We start from the raw sequence: 19,939 nt of genomic DNA, 5'->3' as shown, positions 1-19,939 counted from the left end.
AGCATGGGCAAGGAGTGATGGGAGTTATAGTCCAAAACATCTTAAAGGCGCCACTTTGAGGGAGGCTGCTCTCTGGTCCCTTAATGGCTAGTAGGTGCTCTCTAGGGTCTCAGATAGAGGCTTTCCATATAACCTGCTACCTCGTCCTTTTCACTGAAAATGCCCGGGGTTGAACCTGGGACCTTCTGAATGCGAAGTATGTGCTCTCCTTCACTGAGCTATGGTCCCCCTCTGCCCCATGAGGCTGCCCTGTTGCCGCCTTCTTACTAGTTGTGGGCCATGTCAATATCACTGCAAAGATATCATGTTTGATTGCTATGTGTGGTGTAGTGGCTAAGGTGTTGGACTGGGAGTCGAGAGATCCTGGGTTCTAGTCCCCACTCAGCCCTGGAAACCAAGTGGGTGACTTTGGGCCAGTCACAGACTCTCAGCCCAACCTACCTCACAGGGTTGTTTTAGTGAGGATAAAATGGAGAGGGGGAGGATTATGTACCCCACCTTGGGTTCCTTGGAGGAAAAAAGGTGGGATATAAATGAAATAAATAAATATTTCAGATAGCTATTCTGAACAACTTTTCTTGATCAAGTAAATTATCATCAACATCATCATCAAAAAAAGTGTATAACATTTCCGTCTTAAAGAGATACACCACTGCAATGGCACAAAGAATAACTTCAACCAGTCTAGCTGCAACAGCAGCCCCTGTGAAGCAAGAATTGTGAATCTGCTTAGCTGTCAGCACAGCAGCTCGCGGGAGCAGGCCGTAAGAGGAGTAATTAAAGGGAGAAGCACCAAACTCAATAAGCATGATAAATAACGCTCATGAAACTGGCAGAGTCAGAATCAATAAAAGGAAATGTCATCACTGTCGGGACCCAGGCGCAACTCAGGAAAAGCATTTCTCACTGGGAGTGCAGATGCCTAGATTATAGATCTCATAAAGGTGAACCTCATCTTTCCCATCGTTCGAGGCGACAATATGTGACAGAGAAACGAGATGCCATTCAGTATTAGATCTACAGTGCTGAAACGAAGCCATGGCACCGATAGATCTACACCGGCTGAATGGATCCAAGCCTGCATATTTTGAGACCCAACGAACCCAACAGCGGGGATGTTTGGCAACCAGCAGCTGAATGAAAACTCCTGCTTTTGCTGCCTGCCTGGGACTGCAGTGTCAAGAGTCTGGCTGGCCACACATTTGGGCAGGCAGGCTCTGTTTGGCGTAATGAGTCACAAGATGCAAAGACCAGGATTATGCAAAATCCTCTGCAGACACTTTCATGCAGGGTTAAGAGGGACTTGTTGCACACTGTTCCTCCATGCAAACAGGTGTCTTGTTAAGTGCTCAGGCTTCAACCCTAACTGAATCACACTAATTGGAAAAGGAGCAAGTACATACAGTGGTGGCCAAAATGGTGGACACTTTTTGAAATTCTCATGTTTTGCAACTTTGCATGCTTATAGAAAATGTTATGTTTCATGAAATTCAAATGTTTATATATCAATTGAAAGACCTGATTCACGTAATACAACAATCCTGCTTCTTTTCCTGGGTGTCCAACCAACTCTTTTCTTTGGTACCATTGCTCTATTTATGAAGTATGTACGTACACTTTTAATTTGAGAAATACTTCAAATATTCACACCATCTCCAATTGCGCTTTAGTTACGGAACAAACAGCAAAACTGACTTTCCCCAACTTGAATCATGATGTATCGCAGCTACTGCCATATGATTGGTCCCCAGAACAAGGACTGTGATTGGCCAGTAGGGTTTGCAATTCCAATCCGCTTCTTCACTCAATCACACCTGTGTTTGTTTCTAGACTAAAGTAAGCATAACTTTTTTTGTACTTCAGATATTTGCATTCTATTTTTTGTATTGAATTCAGCATTAAATTCTCAAATATAAACATTTGAATTTCATGAAACAGAACTTTTCTATAAGCATGCAAAGTTGCAAAACATGAAAATTTCAAAAAGTGTCCACAATTTTGGCCACTACTGTAGTTGTGTGTGATCTCCAGTTGATCCCCTGTACTTCTACATTTAAGAAAGCCTGACTCCTTTATGCTAAGTCATATTGAGGATTGGGACAATGTCCCCAAGTGCAGAGCTTTGCTTTTCCCCCTTAAGAGATTCTGACAGGAGGTCACTTACATGGGAGAAAGTAGCAGTGCATCACATTATCTTGAGATCTCATGATTGATACACCAAGAATGAGGAACCTCCAACCCACAGGACAAATGCAGACCTCCATGCCTCCCGATCTGGACCTCTGGACTCTCCACAGGCCATACCCCCTCTTCCCAGGCCATGCCCTTCATCAGCCCCACTCCAAGTTAATTAATATTATTTACTCAATCTTGATCTGTCCTGCGAACACAAAGCTGATGCAGGGAACATTGTCCGAGTTAAGGAAGGAGAATGCCTGGGTGCACATGTCTCCCCGCCCCCCGCATTGTGCACTGAGCAAAGATAAGTGTCCCATCTGTAACTCCTCCCACTTTTGGCTCTTACCCCATCTGTTTTTAGCACTGGCCACCCCCACTGCTGGAATGCAGGCCCTGACATGTTTTTGACTGGGATAATGCAGACTTCAATGGGAAAATGGTTTCCCAGCTCCTGCTGCAGTACACAGACTAAGGGATTGTTACTGGGGACCAGGGCAAATCCCATGTTTGCATGCTGCTGCTGAAATCACATTGCAAAGTTCTGCAGTGCCTTGAAAATAATCACAGTTTGTTGTGCACTGGCTATTTCGGCCCTCTTCACCCTATGGGTTTTTATACTGGTGCAGTTGTTTGCAACAGGACCCATGAAAATCCTGTAAAGGTGGCGTAATATCAAGGTTGGTGACAAGGCAGTGCTAGAATGTTCTGGCCATAAGCTTCAGGATCAGGCTGTGATTTGTACAGCCTGTTTGAAAGTTGCCATTAAGGATGAGAGGAGGAGGATTTTTTCCCCTTTGAAACTCCGTGACTCCTTGAAATTGCAAGGGGCTTTTGTGTCCTGAAGAAGAAGAAAAAAGGCCGATAATGGCATGCAGTCACCTCTGCTTCTGCTGCTAGGAAAAGATTATGCTGGATCAGTCCGATAAATCCCAGCTTTTCAGCATTTGCTTTCACTAGCGCTCAGCTCCATACAGAACAGTTCTCCTTGTACGAAAGGAGAATCAGAGGAAAGAGGAATAGAAAATCAGGGCATTTCCCCTCCTCCCCACTAAAAAAACCCCCTTCTCTGCATCACCGGCTTAGGACTGAAAAAACATGTTCTCAATAAAAACAGACTAGTAAGGTGTGCATGTTGTTGATGAGGATATTATTATTCGGTTGTGCTTCTCATTTACCCTTAGGCCGGAAGCAGTTAGTAGTTTTGTCAGAGAGTTGAAGGCAGTTCGAAAGGTCCATGGTGTGCAGGCACGTCTCACTTTTGCCTCTGGTCAACAGGTTTGCAGGGGGTTGTTTTGTTTTAGCCTGAGGCTCACTGTATCTCATTCTTGATATGCTAAACTGTGGTGTGACATGATGCCCAAACCAGACCAACATTTTTATAAACCACCCTTCCCCAACTGGCGTCTTGCAGATATTTTGGACTATAATTCCCATCTTCCCTGACCATTGGCCATACTGGCTGGGGTTGAGGGGACATATGGTCCAAAGCATCTGGAGGGTGCCTGGCGGGGAGGGCTGATGTAGCTCGTGGAAAGTGAAGCCTCTCTCAAACCACTTTCAGATCCAGAGCTCTTCAAAATGGTTGTCTTTTCCCAGCCAGTGAGAAATGGAGCCACGTTTGCAGCAGAGAAAGAAGGCCAAAGGGAAAAGCAAATGCAGCTGGCAGGGGAAGATGGGAGTTGTGCCAACACATCTGAAGGGCACCAGTTTGGGGAAGGCTGAGCTAGAGCCTTGATGGATCTGTGGCTTATAGACCAATTGTGACTGTCCTAAAACATGCTTAAGGAACATCTCTTACTCGATTTGAATCTCACTTTATCCCATTATTTAAAATGCTATTTTATGCATGTTAATATGAGTTTGTCAATGAATAAAAATGCTTTGAAACGGTCCATGGTATGGAACTTCACCCAACTTGAGAGAATCAATTAGCTCAGGCTAGGATCGCCAATATTTTTTTCAAAAGTACTTGATCTCTGGGCAGAGCCAAACTGGGTAAGGGGCTGAGGCAGAGTGGGGGTGGGCTTGCGAGAACCTTGCAGGACAAGGATGGAAGCTGGCAGGTGGGGGTGCAGCAATTTTCTTTGGACCAGGAAGCAATAAGAAGTTCAGAACACAGGGAATTGGGGGGGGGGAGAGACACTTTCAGTTTTGAAATGGACAGCTGGCTGGGGCATTCTGGGAGGTGCAGTCCAACACATCTGGAGCGCCCCAGGTTGAGGAAGGCTGCCCTGGGCCCTTTCTACACCTAAGGCTTATCCCAGGAAAATGGAGGGATCGTCCTTTGCCTGCTCCCAGAATCCCCTGTGTGTCATTTGGATGCACAGGAATGATCCCAGGATGATCCTGGGGAAAAAAGCAGGTGTAGAAACGGCCCTGGTCTACGACTGTTAATTCTAAACATTATTTGTGTTTTGTATGTATGTATTTGATGTTACTTCAGTGACACAGCCCATACAATAAAATTACATCAAACCCCCATATGGGATTTTAATCTGGATTAGAAAGTGGCTAGAATTTAATTCACACACGCACACACACACACACACACACACACACACAAGCAGTGGTGGAGTGGCTGTTAAAAATGCAACGGCATGGTGCATGCTCCATGCAAACAGGTCATACACATAAGGTAGCTCCCTATGCAGTTCCAGTGATTTCGGCCGTTTCTATATCTGCCTTTTCCCCCAGGATCGTCCCGGGATCATCCCTGTGGATTCAAATGACACACAGGGGATCCTGGGTGCAGGCAGGGATGATCCCTCCATTTTCCTGGGATAATCCTTAGGTGTAAAAAGGGCCTTCTACAATGCCACTGCAGGTCCTTTGCATGGTGACTTGTGGTGGTACGGAGTTGGTGGTGGAAATGCTAAAAATACATATTCAGATCTAACAGCTTGCCATATAGAGGCAGCCTCCGTGTGGTTGCATTTCTTCATATATATATTTTTATCACACCTTTAGTCTATGACGTAAGTCAAGGATCCATACATAATGTTCTTGGGAAAGTTCCCATCCAGGCACTTAACAGACTTCAGCAAGATTGCTGTATCGTGTTGCCTTCAAATCACGTCCTGGGAGTACGAACGGAATGCATGAATCAAGTTTAATCTAGTTGAATTATTTTTCTGGCCAGCATAAGAGGGGCCTCAGTAATTTTCCAATCTCCATCTGCTTCCCATCTACATCTGCTTAGAACGGAATTCTTACTCCTGTTTAATATCCTTACCATCACAGATTCCTAAAGCAAGGCAAGACATAGAATGAGGAGCACAGGAAATTCAGTGAGGGAGGCCCTCCAATGTTTTGGCCTACAACTCCCAGCAGCCCTAGCCAGCATAGGCAATGGTGAGGGATCATGGGAGTAATAACTGGAAGGCCACAAGTTGCCCACCCCTGGGGCAAATAGACTGATCTGATATAAGGCTGCTTCCTTATACTCTGAATTCCAAGGTCCATTCCTGATTTCCCTGATTATACTTTTAAAATGTACAGGATTTTGGAAGGGCAGGTAAAAGAATGGCCCAGTTCAAGCAAACCCGGCTCTCTGTCTTAGTAAGTAGGGAGAGTCTGAAGGCTACCATCCGGTCCATGCACTGACTGTGCCCATATGGAGGTACCATTTCTGGGAAGGAGTGCCTCCACCCACTCTTTCAGATTGCAAGATAATGTCTGCAATGTCCCTATGTTGGTGCCTTTCTGCCATCTTCCCATGGGGAAAAAATCAACAACACTGAAATCTTGCATGGATAGTATAACTTATCTCCTCGTACTTTTGAAGAGTAAGGGACAGGTTGTAGCTGGCTGATTTTATCTTATTCTGGGCTTCTAGGTGGGTCATGCTATCTGTGTTGGCTCCATCAATAGCTACCACCATGTCCCCTTGGTTCATCTGGGACTGAGCTGCCTTGCTGCCGGGTGTGATCTGTAGAAGGAAAAAGAAAAGGAGAGAGAGAGAAAGAAAGACTGTCAAGATAAGAGTACAATTCCTCTAGTCTTGCTTAATCTGGTGCCCTCCATGCATGTTGGACTACAGGTCCCATCACCCCCAAACCAGCAGAGCTGATCTACACCAAGTCTGCATCCACCTACTGATTCATCAGAATTTAGAGTACACTGATTGTTAAAAAGAGCCCCAGCCAAGGTATTTAGGGGCTGTTGGGTCACCTCCATTGCAACTTGAGATAAGTGATCATAAACAACAGCATAGACATTGTCATTGGATTCTACAGGTGGTTAGAGCTCAAAATGTACTGTTGTTTATTCGTTCAGTCGCTTCCGACTCTTCATAACTTCACGAACCAGCCCACACCAGAGCTTTCTGTCGGCTGTCGCCATCCCTAGCTCCCCCAAGGTCGAGTCCGTCACCTCCAGAATATCATCCATACATCTTGCCCTTGGTCGGCCCCTCTTCCTTTTGCCTTCCAATTGGGAATAGCAAGAAAGGGATTGGAGCTACTTATCGGAACCTGCTTCAACCCACCCACCCCTCTCTCTTATGCAGAAGGTACTTAGAGGAGTATTTAGGCCACTGTCTGTGATTTAGATCTTTGCCCATCCTGATTAGTTTCCATTCTTCCACTGGCATTTGTGAAGAGGAAATTCCAGGAAGATTATGCCCAATGTGGGACATTTTAGGAAGAAGTCATTTTCATGCAAATATACTACTACTCTTCTACTAACCAGAGGCTACTTTAGGTCCACAGGGAGCATGATAATGAATGAATGAATGAATAAATAAATAAATAAATATGTTGAGGCCCTTGATTTTATGCAGCTAAGTATGCTTACATCCCCATGGCTGACTGCCCTCATGGAGTTGCTCTCACACTGGGGAAGTATATAAGGTATAGGGTGACCATATGAAAAGGAGGACAGGGCTACTGTATCTTTAACAGTTGCATAGAAAAGGGAATTTCAGCAGGTGTCATTTGTATATATGAGGAACCTGTTCTTCATCACAACAGTTAAAGCTGCAGGTGCCCTGCCCTCCTTTAAATCTGGTCACTCTAGTATAGCTCCTGCAGCTTTAACTGTGGTGATGAAGAGGGAATTTCACCAGGTGCTGCATGCATATGAATGACACCTGCTGAAATTCCCTTCTCTATGCAACTGTTAAAGATACAGGAGCCCTGTCCTCCTTTTCATAGGGTCACTCTAATAAGGAAGGGGGAGGTGACTGAAGGCATGGGAGCCAAATTCAGCCCACAAGGGCTTCCTACATGGGCACCAGCAGCATCACCTGAACTCTAGGAAACCTTTGTTATGTTCCTTATCCAATTTCTCTGAAGCTGAGATTCAGGCAAAGGGCTCTTTTATCCCCATTTCCAAGGCTCAGTAGGACTTCTCCCCTTATGCACCTTGGCTGCGTGTAAGGCCAGGGACTAGCGAGTGGTGATGAGTGGCTGAAGGGCCTAAAAGGAAGCCTCTGCAAAAGCCTCTGTTGCTCTTCACAAAGGGAAGGGTCATGCTTTGTAAGACTGAGACCCGAAGCACACATCACTTTAAACTGACTGTCACTTTAAAAGACAAATACCTGCAGTGGTCAGACTGGGGCTTATCTAACGTAGCTCATCCTAAACAACAACATGGGCTAGCCTCTTAACTGTGATAGGACCTGTCAAGCAGAAAGCAAGTTGTGGCCTTGGATAATACAGTAGGGTGACCATATGAAAAGGAGGACAGGGCTCCTGTATCTTTAACAGTTGCATAGAAAAGGGAAATTCAGCAGGTGTCATTTGTATATATGGAGAACCTGGTGAAATTCCCTCTTCATCACAACATTTAAAGTTGCAGGAGCTTTACTAGAGTGGCCTGATTTAAAAGAGGGCAAGGCACCTGCAGCTTTAACTGGTGTGATGAAGAGGAAATTTCACCAGTTTCTCTATATATACAAAGGACACCTGCTGAAATTCCCTTTTCAATACAACTGTTAAAGATACAGGAGCCCTGTCCTCCTTTTCATATGGTCACCCTATAATACAGGGTGTTTAAAAGGGAGAAGAGAGAGAGAGAGAGAGAGAAGTATTCAGCTACCTCCTCTACGACTACCGTCTGTAGTATATATGGGGACTACATTTCTGCCATCTTGAAATATAGATGTCCATCTTGTCATAAAAATGTAAACTACTCTGAGCTGCTGACATATCTGAAATTCAGGAAAGCTGACTCCTGGTGCTTCCCACCTGCTTGTACTTATCAAGAGCAAAGTTTCATTGCTGGGCACTGACTCTGTTGCTGGAAAAAGCCAAAAGACAGCCTAAATTAGGAATTCCTGCTCAACACATCAGTATTTGCCTCTTTCTCTCCTAACACCACCTCATGCACTGAAAACTAATCCATCCATCCTATAAAAATGTACATCGCGAACTAGCCTCCTTTCTGTTTTCCTACGTTCTGTGATGTTCACTGAGTGATTCCATACAAATGCCACCTGGTGACCCTATGGAAAGGAGGGCAGGGCTCCTGTATCTTTAACAGTTGCGTAGAAAGGGAATTTCAGCAGGTGTCCTTGTTATGCATGCAGCACCTGATGGCATTCCCTCTTCATCGCAACAGTTAAAGCTGTAGGAGCCCCGCCCTCCTGACCAGATACAAAAGAGGGCAGGGCTCCTGCAGCATATTATGGTCTGTAATAATACAGGAGCACAGGGCAGGGAACATGACAGATGAAGGCCAGAATGGCAAAAGCCAGGCACTCTCTGTTTTTTTTATGCTGCATTATGGTTAGGCAAGCATTGCCCTCTCTGCATTGTGAAGAATTAGTGGGGAGTGAGGGAGAAGAATCAAGGCCTTGATCCTGCAGAGCAATTGTGGAGCCAGCGAATGGTCTGATGCTGCTGAGACAGCATTAAACCTAGGGTGACCCTATGAAAAGGAGGACAGGGCTCCTGTATCTTTAACTGTTGCATAGAAAAGGGAATCTCAGCAGGCATCATTTGTATATATGGAGAACCTGATGAAATTCCCTCTTCCTCACAACAGTTAAAGTGCAGGAGTTATACTAGAGTGACCAGATTTAAAAGAGGGCAGGGCACCTGCAGCTTTAACTGTTCTGATGAAGAGGGAATTTCACCAGGTTCCCCATATATACACTTGCTGAAATTCCCTTTTCAATACAACTGTTAAAGATACAGGAACCCTGTCCTCCTTTCCATAGGGTCAGCCTAATTAGGTGTATTTCAGTCTGGTTAGTAAATGGGGGGGGGGGAGCTCCCACCCCAGCAAACTTTTCTGAGATTCAACAGAATTCACCACAGCATTAATTGATTTATAACAGCTGTCTTGTGATTTTTAATTCATGGCTGCTGGTTTTGTGGTGTACTGTTCATTTGTGGTCATTTTCACTTAATTTATATTTGCACTGAAGTTTTATTATTGTAAACTGCCTGGATACACTGTGCATAACAGTCAGTCTAGAATATTTTTTTTAAAAAAGTATTTATTTATGTTATGTTACATTAGTTATGATGACTTCTCAGCATTTTGACAGAAGTGATAAGAGCTGACGAGATAAAACATGGATAGGGAAGCAAACCCAAAGGGATGTGAAAATCTTTAACCAAACTTTACAACTCTCCAAGGCCGCCTCATCTCAAAGGCTGAAGCATATAGTTACTAAAATTAGATGTTAATTGGCTTCCACCGCCTACTTCCAAGAACGCCAAAAGCATGCAATTGGGACCAGCACGGGGAACACTCAGGAATCAAAAGTGAGCGATGTTCCAGTACACCGTGACAGATAAGGTCCAGCCAGCGCTGAAGCATCAGGGAACATTGGAGACTATCTTGTTCCTATCCAGAAGCGCAGAATGCAACGAAGAGCCTCCGTCTGCTGACACTGGGAGATTGTCTACACTGTAGGTCAAAGGTGCACAGTGCTGGTTCTTGGGATGGGCCACCTTCTCTGTATCGGAGTGTGTTCTGCTAAACGCTGCCAAATTCCCTTAGATGGGCAAAACAACAAGTCACACGGCACAACTTTTGCTTGGCTGTCCCCCACTTCAGACTGAAGGTGAGGGCCTGTGTGTTTGAGTGCTCACCCATGTAAAAACGGGCAGGCCTGAAATGTGAATGATCCTAAATGGTCAGATACTATCAAGTACTGCATACCATTGCATGTCACATCAGTCAAATATTAAATGCTGTTGCATGCTGATGCTGCTGAGAAGCATGCAACAGCATTTCCATACTGAGAAGCTCCGGCTATTGGGCGGTATAGAAATGTAATAAATAAATAAATAAATAAATAAATAAAATAAATAATTAAAAAATACTACTGCATGTTATCTATCACTGGCAAGTATTAAGCACCACTACAAAATCATCAGAAGGGGAGACCAACCTGGCCCCTACCCAATGGTCCAGTTTGTTTTCTCTTTCAAATCCATTCCTTTTTCTTTTTGTATTAGGTCTAATAGATTTTAAGTTTGCAGGCAGGGTGTCTAATGTCTTTTAAACTCTGTACACAGCTTAGAAAATTTTAGGCACTTTGAGTGTATTAATAAGAATAATAACATTGTCAAATATCCAGTGGTACAGTGGCAAACTTTTGAAGTTCAGGTACTCATTATGACAGTTCCCATACCCACACCCCCATGGGGAGACCAAATATTTTGGCAGCTGTATTGGTCCGTATCAACAAACCAGTGCTAGAAGTTTTCATCTCCACCAGGAGCACATCATTTGTCAAGCAAATGGCTCTTAATAGCCCATTCAAGACCAGGTCACCCCAAAATACTTTGCTTTATTTATTTATTACATTTATATACCTCCTTTTTTCCTCCAAGGAACCTAAGGTGGCACCATACATAATCCTCCTCCTATCCATGTTATCCTCACAACAACAACCCTGTGAGGTAGGTTGGGCTGAGAGTCTGTGACTGGCCCAAAGTCACCCAGTGGGTTTCCACGGCTGAGTAGGGACTAGAACCCAGATCTCCCAACTCCCAGTCCAACACCTTAGCCACTACACCACACTGGCTCTCACACTGGCTCTTACAACTGAGAAAAATATACTGATGCTGGGGAAATTATTTTCTCCCAGCTCCTGTGAGGATTGCAGCTAAGCTCAGAGGGAACCAGAAATCCTGAAGAGGTAAGAGATGATGGCAACGTCCCAGCTAATAAACCAGTGTTGTCTCCCAGCAAGCCCTGGATCCACTAAACCACTGCAAATATCAAACATTGAAATCAAGTTATATTGGAGGTCAAATGCCAATAGATTCATTGGATATGCAGCAAACATTCAGAAGAATATTAAAATTAAGTATCAACCTTTAAATGAGCAGAGCTTTGGTGACCAAATTCATTTCAGCACTAATCCAAGAGCCACTCCAGACCACCAGATGGTCCCAGGGTGAGCTTGGTCATCCGTATCATGATAGGGAGGATTTTGCCCCACATCTGATGGAGAAGATACTGTAGAATGTATGGTAAAATGGCCCTCTGTATCCACAAAGTGTGTAGATTTCTCCAAGGTACCTTTGTCTTCCATTTCCTACCGGTTCCATTAGAAATGCCTTTAAATCCACTTTTAAAGAGCTGCGCTATTTTCAAGGAGGCGCTTCAATCTTGCTTGTAGGTTCCAAAATGGCATGTTGTTCAAGATTGTTATTGAATTATTGTCCTGTTTCTTGACTTTTGTTAAAAACTCTGTCCTTACCTCCTAATCTTGGCAAAAATTAATCATGCTTATTACTAATTGCACACCGCTGGTAGGTTAAATTGGGGGGGTTTCGGTCTTTCCCCCCTGGCAATTGTGCCAGGATAATGTTAATATACTGACTTTCCTCTGCCTGTTCTGACTAAAAAGAAAAACACTGGGGGTGGAACTAAGGTCTCCAAATTTCCATGTAGCTGCAAAGGTTTTTATTTTTAACTTATTCAGAACATCCAAGCTGTAAAGTCACATCCTATAAAGACATTCGAGACAATAAGAAGGGTTTTAATCTGATACTCATCGACCTGAAGTCACTTTTCATATTCAGCTACTTAAAATAGCTTTGACTTTGAATGTGACCTGATGTTCCAGGCACTGTTTTGCCGCTTTTATTGTCTTTATCATTTGGACAATTAGAGTGTTTACTTCATTTTCCATACATATGCATGCAGCCTGCAAGTTTGTTTTTATTTAGTTTACAAATATCAGTTTAAAGGTTTAACTCTCGCAGCGCTGAATGTACACGTAACACAAAATATGGAAGAAGCACTGTAACTGGAGGTATGCTTCATTTTTATTGTTATTTGGTAGAGGTCTAAACTAGCATTTCTATGGCTACCTTATTTTTTAAAAAGTAACACTTTCGACAAGCAGTAAAATGCTGACAGTCAGTCTCGTTCAACAAATTATAGGTTGTATCCAATGTTAATCCTACCCAGAGCAAGCCCATTGAAATTAATGGGACTTGTTAGAATAACATTGGATATACCCACACTGGATACAACCTCATATATCCCCTCCCAAGCAAGTAAGGAATGTTGTCTCACATTTTGCGCTGCAGTGTAGCATATCGCAAGGAGACAGTATGGCATATGCGAATACCCACATTTGTCCAACTGACGCAATCGTATTTCTATCTATATCTTTAATAGCTGGTTCTCAGCAATCTATCCTTTTGCTACCGTGCAGGCAGGTCGTTTGGAGGAGTGATGGGGCAATGCGTCAGTCATGCATAATTCTCCCCCACTTCCAACACACACACACACACACACACACACACACACACACACACACACCTGGCAGGGATTGTGGGTTGCTTGTAGTGCACGGGCCCCACCTCTCCCCTGCTCATTGTAATGGCAGGTATTTTTAAGAAGAGAGTAACTCTGCACATTACAAGTTCATTGACCGGGAGAGGGAATGGGTGTGTAGTTGTCAGATGATTGAAGGATTGGGAGGTGATGAAGGAGGACATCTCAGGGAGTGTCCTCTCTTGACCTAGTAAGAACGTTCCACAAGCTTGGACATGGCCTAAGCAACAGTGTGTCCTGACCTTGCCTGGTTGGCTGCGAGACCCAATTCTTGCCCATTCAAGTGCCAGCCTATTTGCTGAGTTCACCAAAAGCTTCCAGCAATTTAGTCTGCCCTGCGACACAACATTGTTACGACACCCAGTGGGCTTCGTGGCTGCAAAGAGACTTCCCAGTCCAAGTTTTTTATTTTGTTTCTAATCCCTTCCTTGCTCTGAGCATCTTGGGGGAAGGGTGGGATAGAGCTGTGATGAATAATAATAAAGTACAAGCATGTGATAGCTAATTACCGAGCCCAATGGCCCCAGTGTAAACAAAGATACAATATAGCACGGCTTCTACATAATAAGGTATAACAAACCTAAAGAACAGAGTATTTTGCAGTTGGACATTTCATTGGGCATGATTTACTTAATTAAAACCAAAAGAACCTTTGAGGCAGTGTTTGGTCTCAATGTTTTGAACCATAGATTTTTTAAAAAAATAAAATGAAGTTTGCCTGCCCATATTAGCCTTACTTGTTATAACAACAGCCAGAGACGGCAAGTCAAAAACAGCCAGCAAGAAAGAATATTGTTCAACGGACAGAACAGGTTTTGAAAGGAAGAGAACGAGCTGTCTGACTGCTCTCTACACCGCTCTATCATCTGGTGTGAAATGAATTATTCAAGAATGACAGACAAATCAGAAGACTGAGCACAAGTTGTGTTAATTTGGGGTCCTTTGTGCCTGCAAAATGGAAATCACGTACAATAGTGTGCTTGTGTGTCAGGTAGTGGGGAATGTATTTTTCATAGTCAGGGAGATTATTTATGTATTTATTTATTTAATAAAAAGCCATTCTGTTTCCTTCCATTTTTTTATGGGACAGTAGGTTTCCTTTCCTTTCTTTTCTGTAGCCAAGTCACAGATCTATTAAATTATGATGACATTTTGTGTTTCATTAAATAAAGACGACCTCGTTAAAGAATGATAACCACAGCATTGTGCAGAAGGGAGAGAGGATTAATGGAACCGATTTTATATTGGGTCAAAAGCAGAGCACCAGAAAATGACTTCTTGATTACAAAAAATATTAAAATAAAAATAAAAATACTGTTATTGGGTACTTAGATCCTTCACTAGTGGAAGAGTCAGAATTTTTGTTAGCATTAACTGAAGAACAGGGTGGTTTTTCTTAATGTGCTCTTATGCATGAGATTTTAATGCTGAATTCGGTATCAACGACTGTAATTAGCCAGCCTTCATTCATTGGAAATTAGACTGCATCTCTGCTCAGACTATGGGCATGTCTACACCAGCCATTTATCCTGGGATCGTCCCGGGATCATCCCTGTGCATGCAAATGACACACAGGGGATCCCAGGAGCAAGCAGGGACGATCCCTCCAATTTCCTGGGATAATCCTTAGGTGTAGAAAGGGCCTGTATGAAATACTCTCAGTTCTCAATTTTAAGGGTGCAATGCTATGCATATTTAGACAGAAAAAGTCCTAAAACTCCCAGCATTCCCCAGCCAGCTGGCTAGAGAATACTGGAAATTGCAGGGCATTTTTCTGTCTCAACATGTATAGCATTGCGCTCTAAGACTCTGAAAAGCTCTTCAAATGGTGCAAGACCCTGTAGTGGGTTTCACTGTTTTATTTTGGGTAAGTGGAGTGTGCAAATAAAGAGACGACAAACAGATAATGGATTTAAAATATGGGCCACTTTTATTTGTGATTCTGCAAGAGGTGGAGGCCTAAGAGGGATCATATCTTGGCCATCAATCTGGCCTTGAAGGGATCGGGCGAGACATTCTTAGCCCAACAGGTATGGCCTGTATTCCACCACCCCTCAGGCTTCCCCGTCATGGGGTTGGTAGGTCTTCCGGTGTCACACGCCCCATGTTACAAAACTCTGGGTGAGTGAGAAAGGTTGGCCTCAGGGGTAAGCCCTATCTCACCAGCTGTTGTCACAAGGCTCCCAGCTGTGAGATTCAGGCAATACCCCTCACCACTAATAGTGCCAATGAATGGTCACCATTCCTATACTTGCCCCTGATGCCCGCCAATAACTGCCAAATCAAAATTGTGACCAAAAATGCCAATTAACCTATTTAATACTCCCCCGTTGTCTCACAGTGTGAAGTAGGCAAAAAAACTCATAGCCAATTTAGGATATGAGCAAAAAATTCCTACTTGGCTCCCAACTGGGCAACCAGATGACCCACACTGCCTACAGAGAGGGAGGGTGGGAGACTCGCACCGAAGAGGGCGCCCTGAGCGGCAATGCGGGTTTTATACCCGTGCTGTCTCCTCTCCCAAGCAGTGGCACCATGTGGGATGAGCCAATAGGCTTGCCCCCCGCAGCGTCTCCCCGCCCCCATCCGCAACGGCCTCTGCACGCCCATTATTATTATTATTATTATTTATTTATATAGCACCATCAATGTACATGTTCCAGGGCATGCTGGGAAGGCATATGTCAGAGTAGCAGACATTCCATATTGATTTCACTGAACCATTAGTATCTGCCCTTCTATTCTACATGCTGCTACATAAATCAGCAACAGTAGGCTCTGTAGAGCATAAGGAGTACCATTGATGGTTAGATGTGACGACAAGCTCCAGCCCTCTGTGCCAATCCTGCTAATCCATGAGGATTGCCTCTCTTCATTCACTAGGATGGCGTGATCAGCACTCTGAATTAGCAGGCCACTCACCCACCCTAATGTTGCAATACCTGGGGGGGAAATGGCATCCGGAAGCAACCTTAGCTTGTCAGTGACTTGGGGGCTGAAATGCATCAGCCAAATTTTATACATGGCCAGGTCTATTTTTATCCAAACTGTAATTCATGGGATTTCCCATTAATAGCTGGCCTGTCACCAACAATTATCATTTAAGGTTTTCCTTCCGCATCCACCCCACTCAAAAAAGCTTTCTAGGTTTCAAATGCTTTTTATGTGGCTCAGACCGAAGATCTCTTTAAACAAGCCTGTCTTTGTGGGAGGCCCCATAGATGGAGCAGTTCGTGCCTTGCACAAGGGAGGACATTTATCAGAATCAAGCTCAAGAGCTAAGGAAGGGGTGGCTGTGTGTCCTCTTTTATACAGGACAGTCCTCTGTTTTGAAGGCATTCCCTGTTTGAAGGGCAGTCCAGTCCAAGCCCAATTTAAAGATAAAGAACCGTCAGAAGATAAGCTGGGCCTTGAAGTTGCCCATCGACAGCACCCGGAGAGCAGACTGGGCAAGGCCCATGGGTCACCTGGTCACAGTCTTCCACACTACGGGGAGATGTACCATATTTCTATTTAAATTAGGATAATTATATCTACATCTATACCTATAAATTCACATATGCACATTTTGCGCAGCTCAGAATCATCTTTTTTGATGATACATTTCCTCTTCTTTTGGCAATTATTTAGTGGCTACCCTTGATACAAGATTTGTCCTAACCCTGTTAAGGTAAAGGTAGGTTTAAAGTTAGACTAAATTTTGTTTTTATGCTGCTTTTTGGCCAAACACCTGCCCCACCACCTCTCCAAGGCAATTCATGGAGGTCCAAATACAAAATACAGCATAAAACTATTAAATACCATTATATATATAAAAAATCAGCAATGGACAAAAACATAACTTAAATTAGCAGGACATATACTTGGGGGCTGGAACAACAAATTAATTAAAATAAAAAATAATTATGGAAGAGCATGGTCTTCAATATCCATGGGGAGGAGAGAAGAGGAGAGTGAAATATGTGTCTCAGGTAGAGATGTCAGAGAAAGCCACAATGGAATCAAATGAGTTCAGTTTTCTATGAATCTGACCTGCAGATTCCACAGTGGACTGGGTTTTCCCGAGTCACATGGATTCAATGGACTTCTGGACCATTTATTTATTTATTTTACTTTCTAGAATTTTAAGCAAATTTAGTCATAGAAAAATACATAAAATTTTAAAAAAAACTGGCTGAAAATGCACATTTCCCCCATAGGCTAAAGTATGAAATTGCACATTTGGGAGGGGGATTTGCATTTTTTTTGTGGGGGGATGCACATCTGGGAGAGGGATTTGCTCATTTTCACATGTGCAAATTCGTGCAAATGCAAATTTGCACAAATTTGAGAAATTGGAAAAACTCTGATTCTGTCATTGAACGAACGACAGAAAGAAAGGCACCCGACAATCCCCGAAATGCAGACAGAATGGATTTTAAAAAATCCATACATCTCTACTCTCATGGGAGAGAGTTCCAAAGCCTAGACACCACCAGGTTAAGACTTTTCTCTTCTCCCAGGCATTTAACAACATATGCAGAATTTTTAACTGACCCCAGAATAGCTGTTTTAAATGGATATTGCTGTTTTTATGCTTTTAAATTTTTGTATATTTGTTTTTAATGTTCATTGTTTTTAATTTTTGTAAACTGCCCAGAGAGCTCCAGCTATGGAGCAATATATAAATGAAATAAATGAAATAAATAAATAAAGCCTAGACACCACCAAAAAGAAGACCCACTCCCACATACCCAACAGTCAAACCAAAGACAACAGCAGGACATGAAGATCTCAACGGGTGGGTGGTATCAGATGGGAGTAAGCAGTCTTCAGGTAGTCTGAAACTATGGGCTTTAAAAGTCAAAGCCAGCACTGTGAATTGGGCTCAGAAATAGAATCATAGAATAGTAGAGTTGGAAGGGGCCTATAAGGCCATCGAGTCTAACCCCCTGATCAATGCAGGAATCCACCCTAAAGCATCCCTGACAGACGGTTGTCCAGCTGCCTCTTGAAGGCCTCTAGTATGGGAGAGCCCACAACCTCCCTCGGTAACTTGGGTCCATTGTCGTACTGCTCTAACAGTCAGGAAGTTTTTCCTGATGTCCAGCCGGAATCTGACTTCCTGTAACTTCAGCCTGTTATTCCGTGTCATGCACTCCGGGAGGATCGAGAAGAGATCCTGGCCCTCCTCTGTGTGACAACCTTTTAAGTATTTGAAGAGTGCTCTCATGTCTCCTCTCAGTCTTCTCTTCTCCAGGCTAAACATGCCCAGTTCTTTCAGTCTCTCTTCATAGGGCTTTGTTTCCAGACCCCTGATCATCCTGGTTGCCCTCCTCTGACCAGGAGCCCCTTCCTATCTCACAAATCCCTCCTGAGTTCTAGTTAAAAACAACCGGATTTTAAAATAATAATAATAATAATAATAATAATAATAATAATAATAATAATAATAATAATGAGGTTGGACCATGTCCTACCACCCGTTATGAACACATGAGCATCAGTCAGCCCAATGGTCCACCTAGACTAGTACTGTCTACATAGACCTGTAATATGACTTAAAGGTCAGACACAGGTCTCCCCCATCCCAGCTGGAGCAGCCCAAGAACTCAACAAACTGAACATACATGCATGTAGCACTTGGTGACATCATCATCTTTTATATATAGGCCCAGTTTCTGCAATTCTTTCCCTTAAAAATGGAGAGGCAAATGATGATTGCATGAATTTAGTCTTCGCACACAGGCTTCTGAAGGAGACATTCACATCTCACAGTACATTGTGTCTGTGGTACAAGGGGGAGTACAGGCGCCTGTTGGACAAGCAAATGAACTCGCCCAAGCTCTCATTTTCCATGGGATGGAAACCACAAAGGTTTACATCAGACCGGTGCTTTTAATGGCACAATACATTTTACAGTCCTTTCAATAATGTTCATAATTTAGTAGTCTTTATTAATTTTTTAAAACATTGTTACCTGTCCTGAGCCTAATGGGGATAAAGGCATATCAATAATGAAACAAGCAAACTAAATGACTACCTTTCCTTAGGGAAGAATGAGAGAGCCAGCCAGTTGGGTTTTTTTTAAAAGAAAGCATCAAGGAAGCCACAACTCCTTACAGATCCCAACAAACTCTGGCGAGTTCCATTCCTTACAAGAGGTGTCAGCTAGTGGTATCAGGCAGGTATAATATTCTAGGACAGGTGGTACCTAGAGCTGCCAACCTTTGTGTGATACAGTCCTGCGGGATGACAGGGCCCTCTTTTTAATTGCCTGAATAGAAAATTCTGAAACTGGAGCCTAGGTTCATCTGCTGCAGCAGACACAATAATCTTGTAGCAGCTTAAAAACTAACCGTGTCCAGGGTTGAATGTCACTTTCTCTCTCTCCCCCTCCACACATACAGTAAAAGAGCTCTGACTGTTTCAGGTTGTCAGCAGATGCTTTCCACCATTTTTTGGTAATGAGACAACCCTCATTTGTTGTCATTTGTATATTGGTTAACCCTCCTAAGAATGCGATGGTGAGCTCAGCATTCATCAAAAGCAAAAAATATATATGAAGGAATTGACAATGGCCCCATTCAGACAACATGCTAAACCATGCTGCTTAACCACAAAATGGTTAATGGAATGCATAAACGTTTTGTGGTTAAGCAGCATGGTTTAGCGTGTTGTCTGAACGGGACCAATGTGAATTTAGAATGGCGTCTTCGAAAGGGAGTGGCGGGGGAGACTCCTGGGAGACACACATATCAAATGGAGGTGTATTAATAACTTGCTTACAGTCTCATGATGACTCAGTCGCATGTATTTCTAGAGTTACAGGCTCCCCAAAGGACTGTAAGCTGACACACCCCTTCCATGTTGAAGAAGGAGATGGGTTAGGTTCTGCTTGTAAGAAACCTGCCAAGGACAGCTCAGGATTTTTATATAACTGTTTTCGATTATCTTTGTAAGGTAAGGCTTGCTTGCACTTTGATTTTAGTCAACGTTTTCTTTGTCCTGCAGAACGTATTTGAAG

At 43.4% G+C, this 19,939-nt stretch overlaps 1 protein-coding gene across 9 annotated transcripts in view; it reads right to left on the bottom strand.

Moving 5' to 3' along the window:
* Positions 1 to 19,939, bottom strand: part of LDB3 (LIM domain binding 3) — a 145,865-nt gene that overhangs the window by 87,332 nt on the left and 38,594 nt on the right. For all 9 annotated transcript variants that reach the window (XM_063133120.1, XM_063133121.1, XM_063133122.1 and 6 more), the window contains exon 2: positions 5,955 to 6,106. In XM_063133120.1, the coding sequence (XP_062989190.1) occupies positions 5,955 to 6,106 (152 nt within the window). The remainder of the gene's footprint in view (positions 1 to 5,954; positions 6,107 to 19,939) is intronic.

The sequence above is a fragment of the Elgaria multicarinata genome, chromosome 8 (genome assembly GCF_023053635.1).
Source record: "Elgaria multicarinata webbii isolate HBS135686 ecotype San Diego chromosome 8, rElgMul1.1.pri, whole genome shotgun sequence".
Lineage (NCBI taxonomy): Eukaryota > Metazoa > Chordata > Lepidosauria > Squamata > Anguidae > Elgaria > Elgaria multicarinata.
Note: the sequence above shows the minus strand (reverse complement) of the source record. Positions and strands in the feature narration are given on the sequence as shown.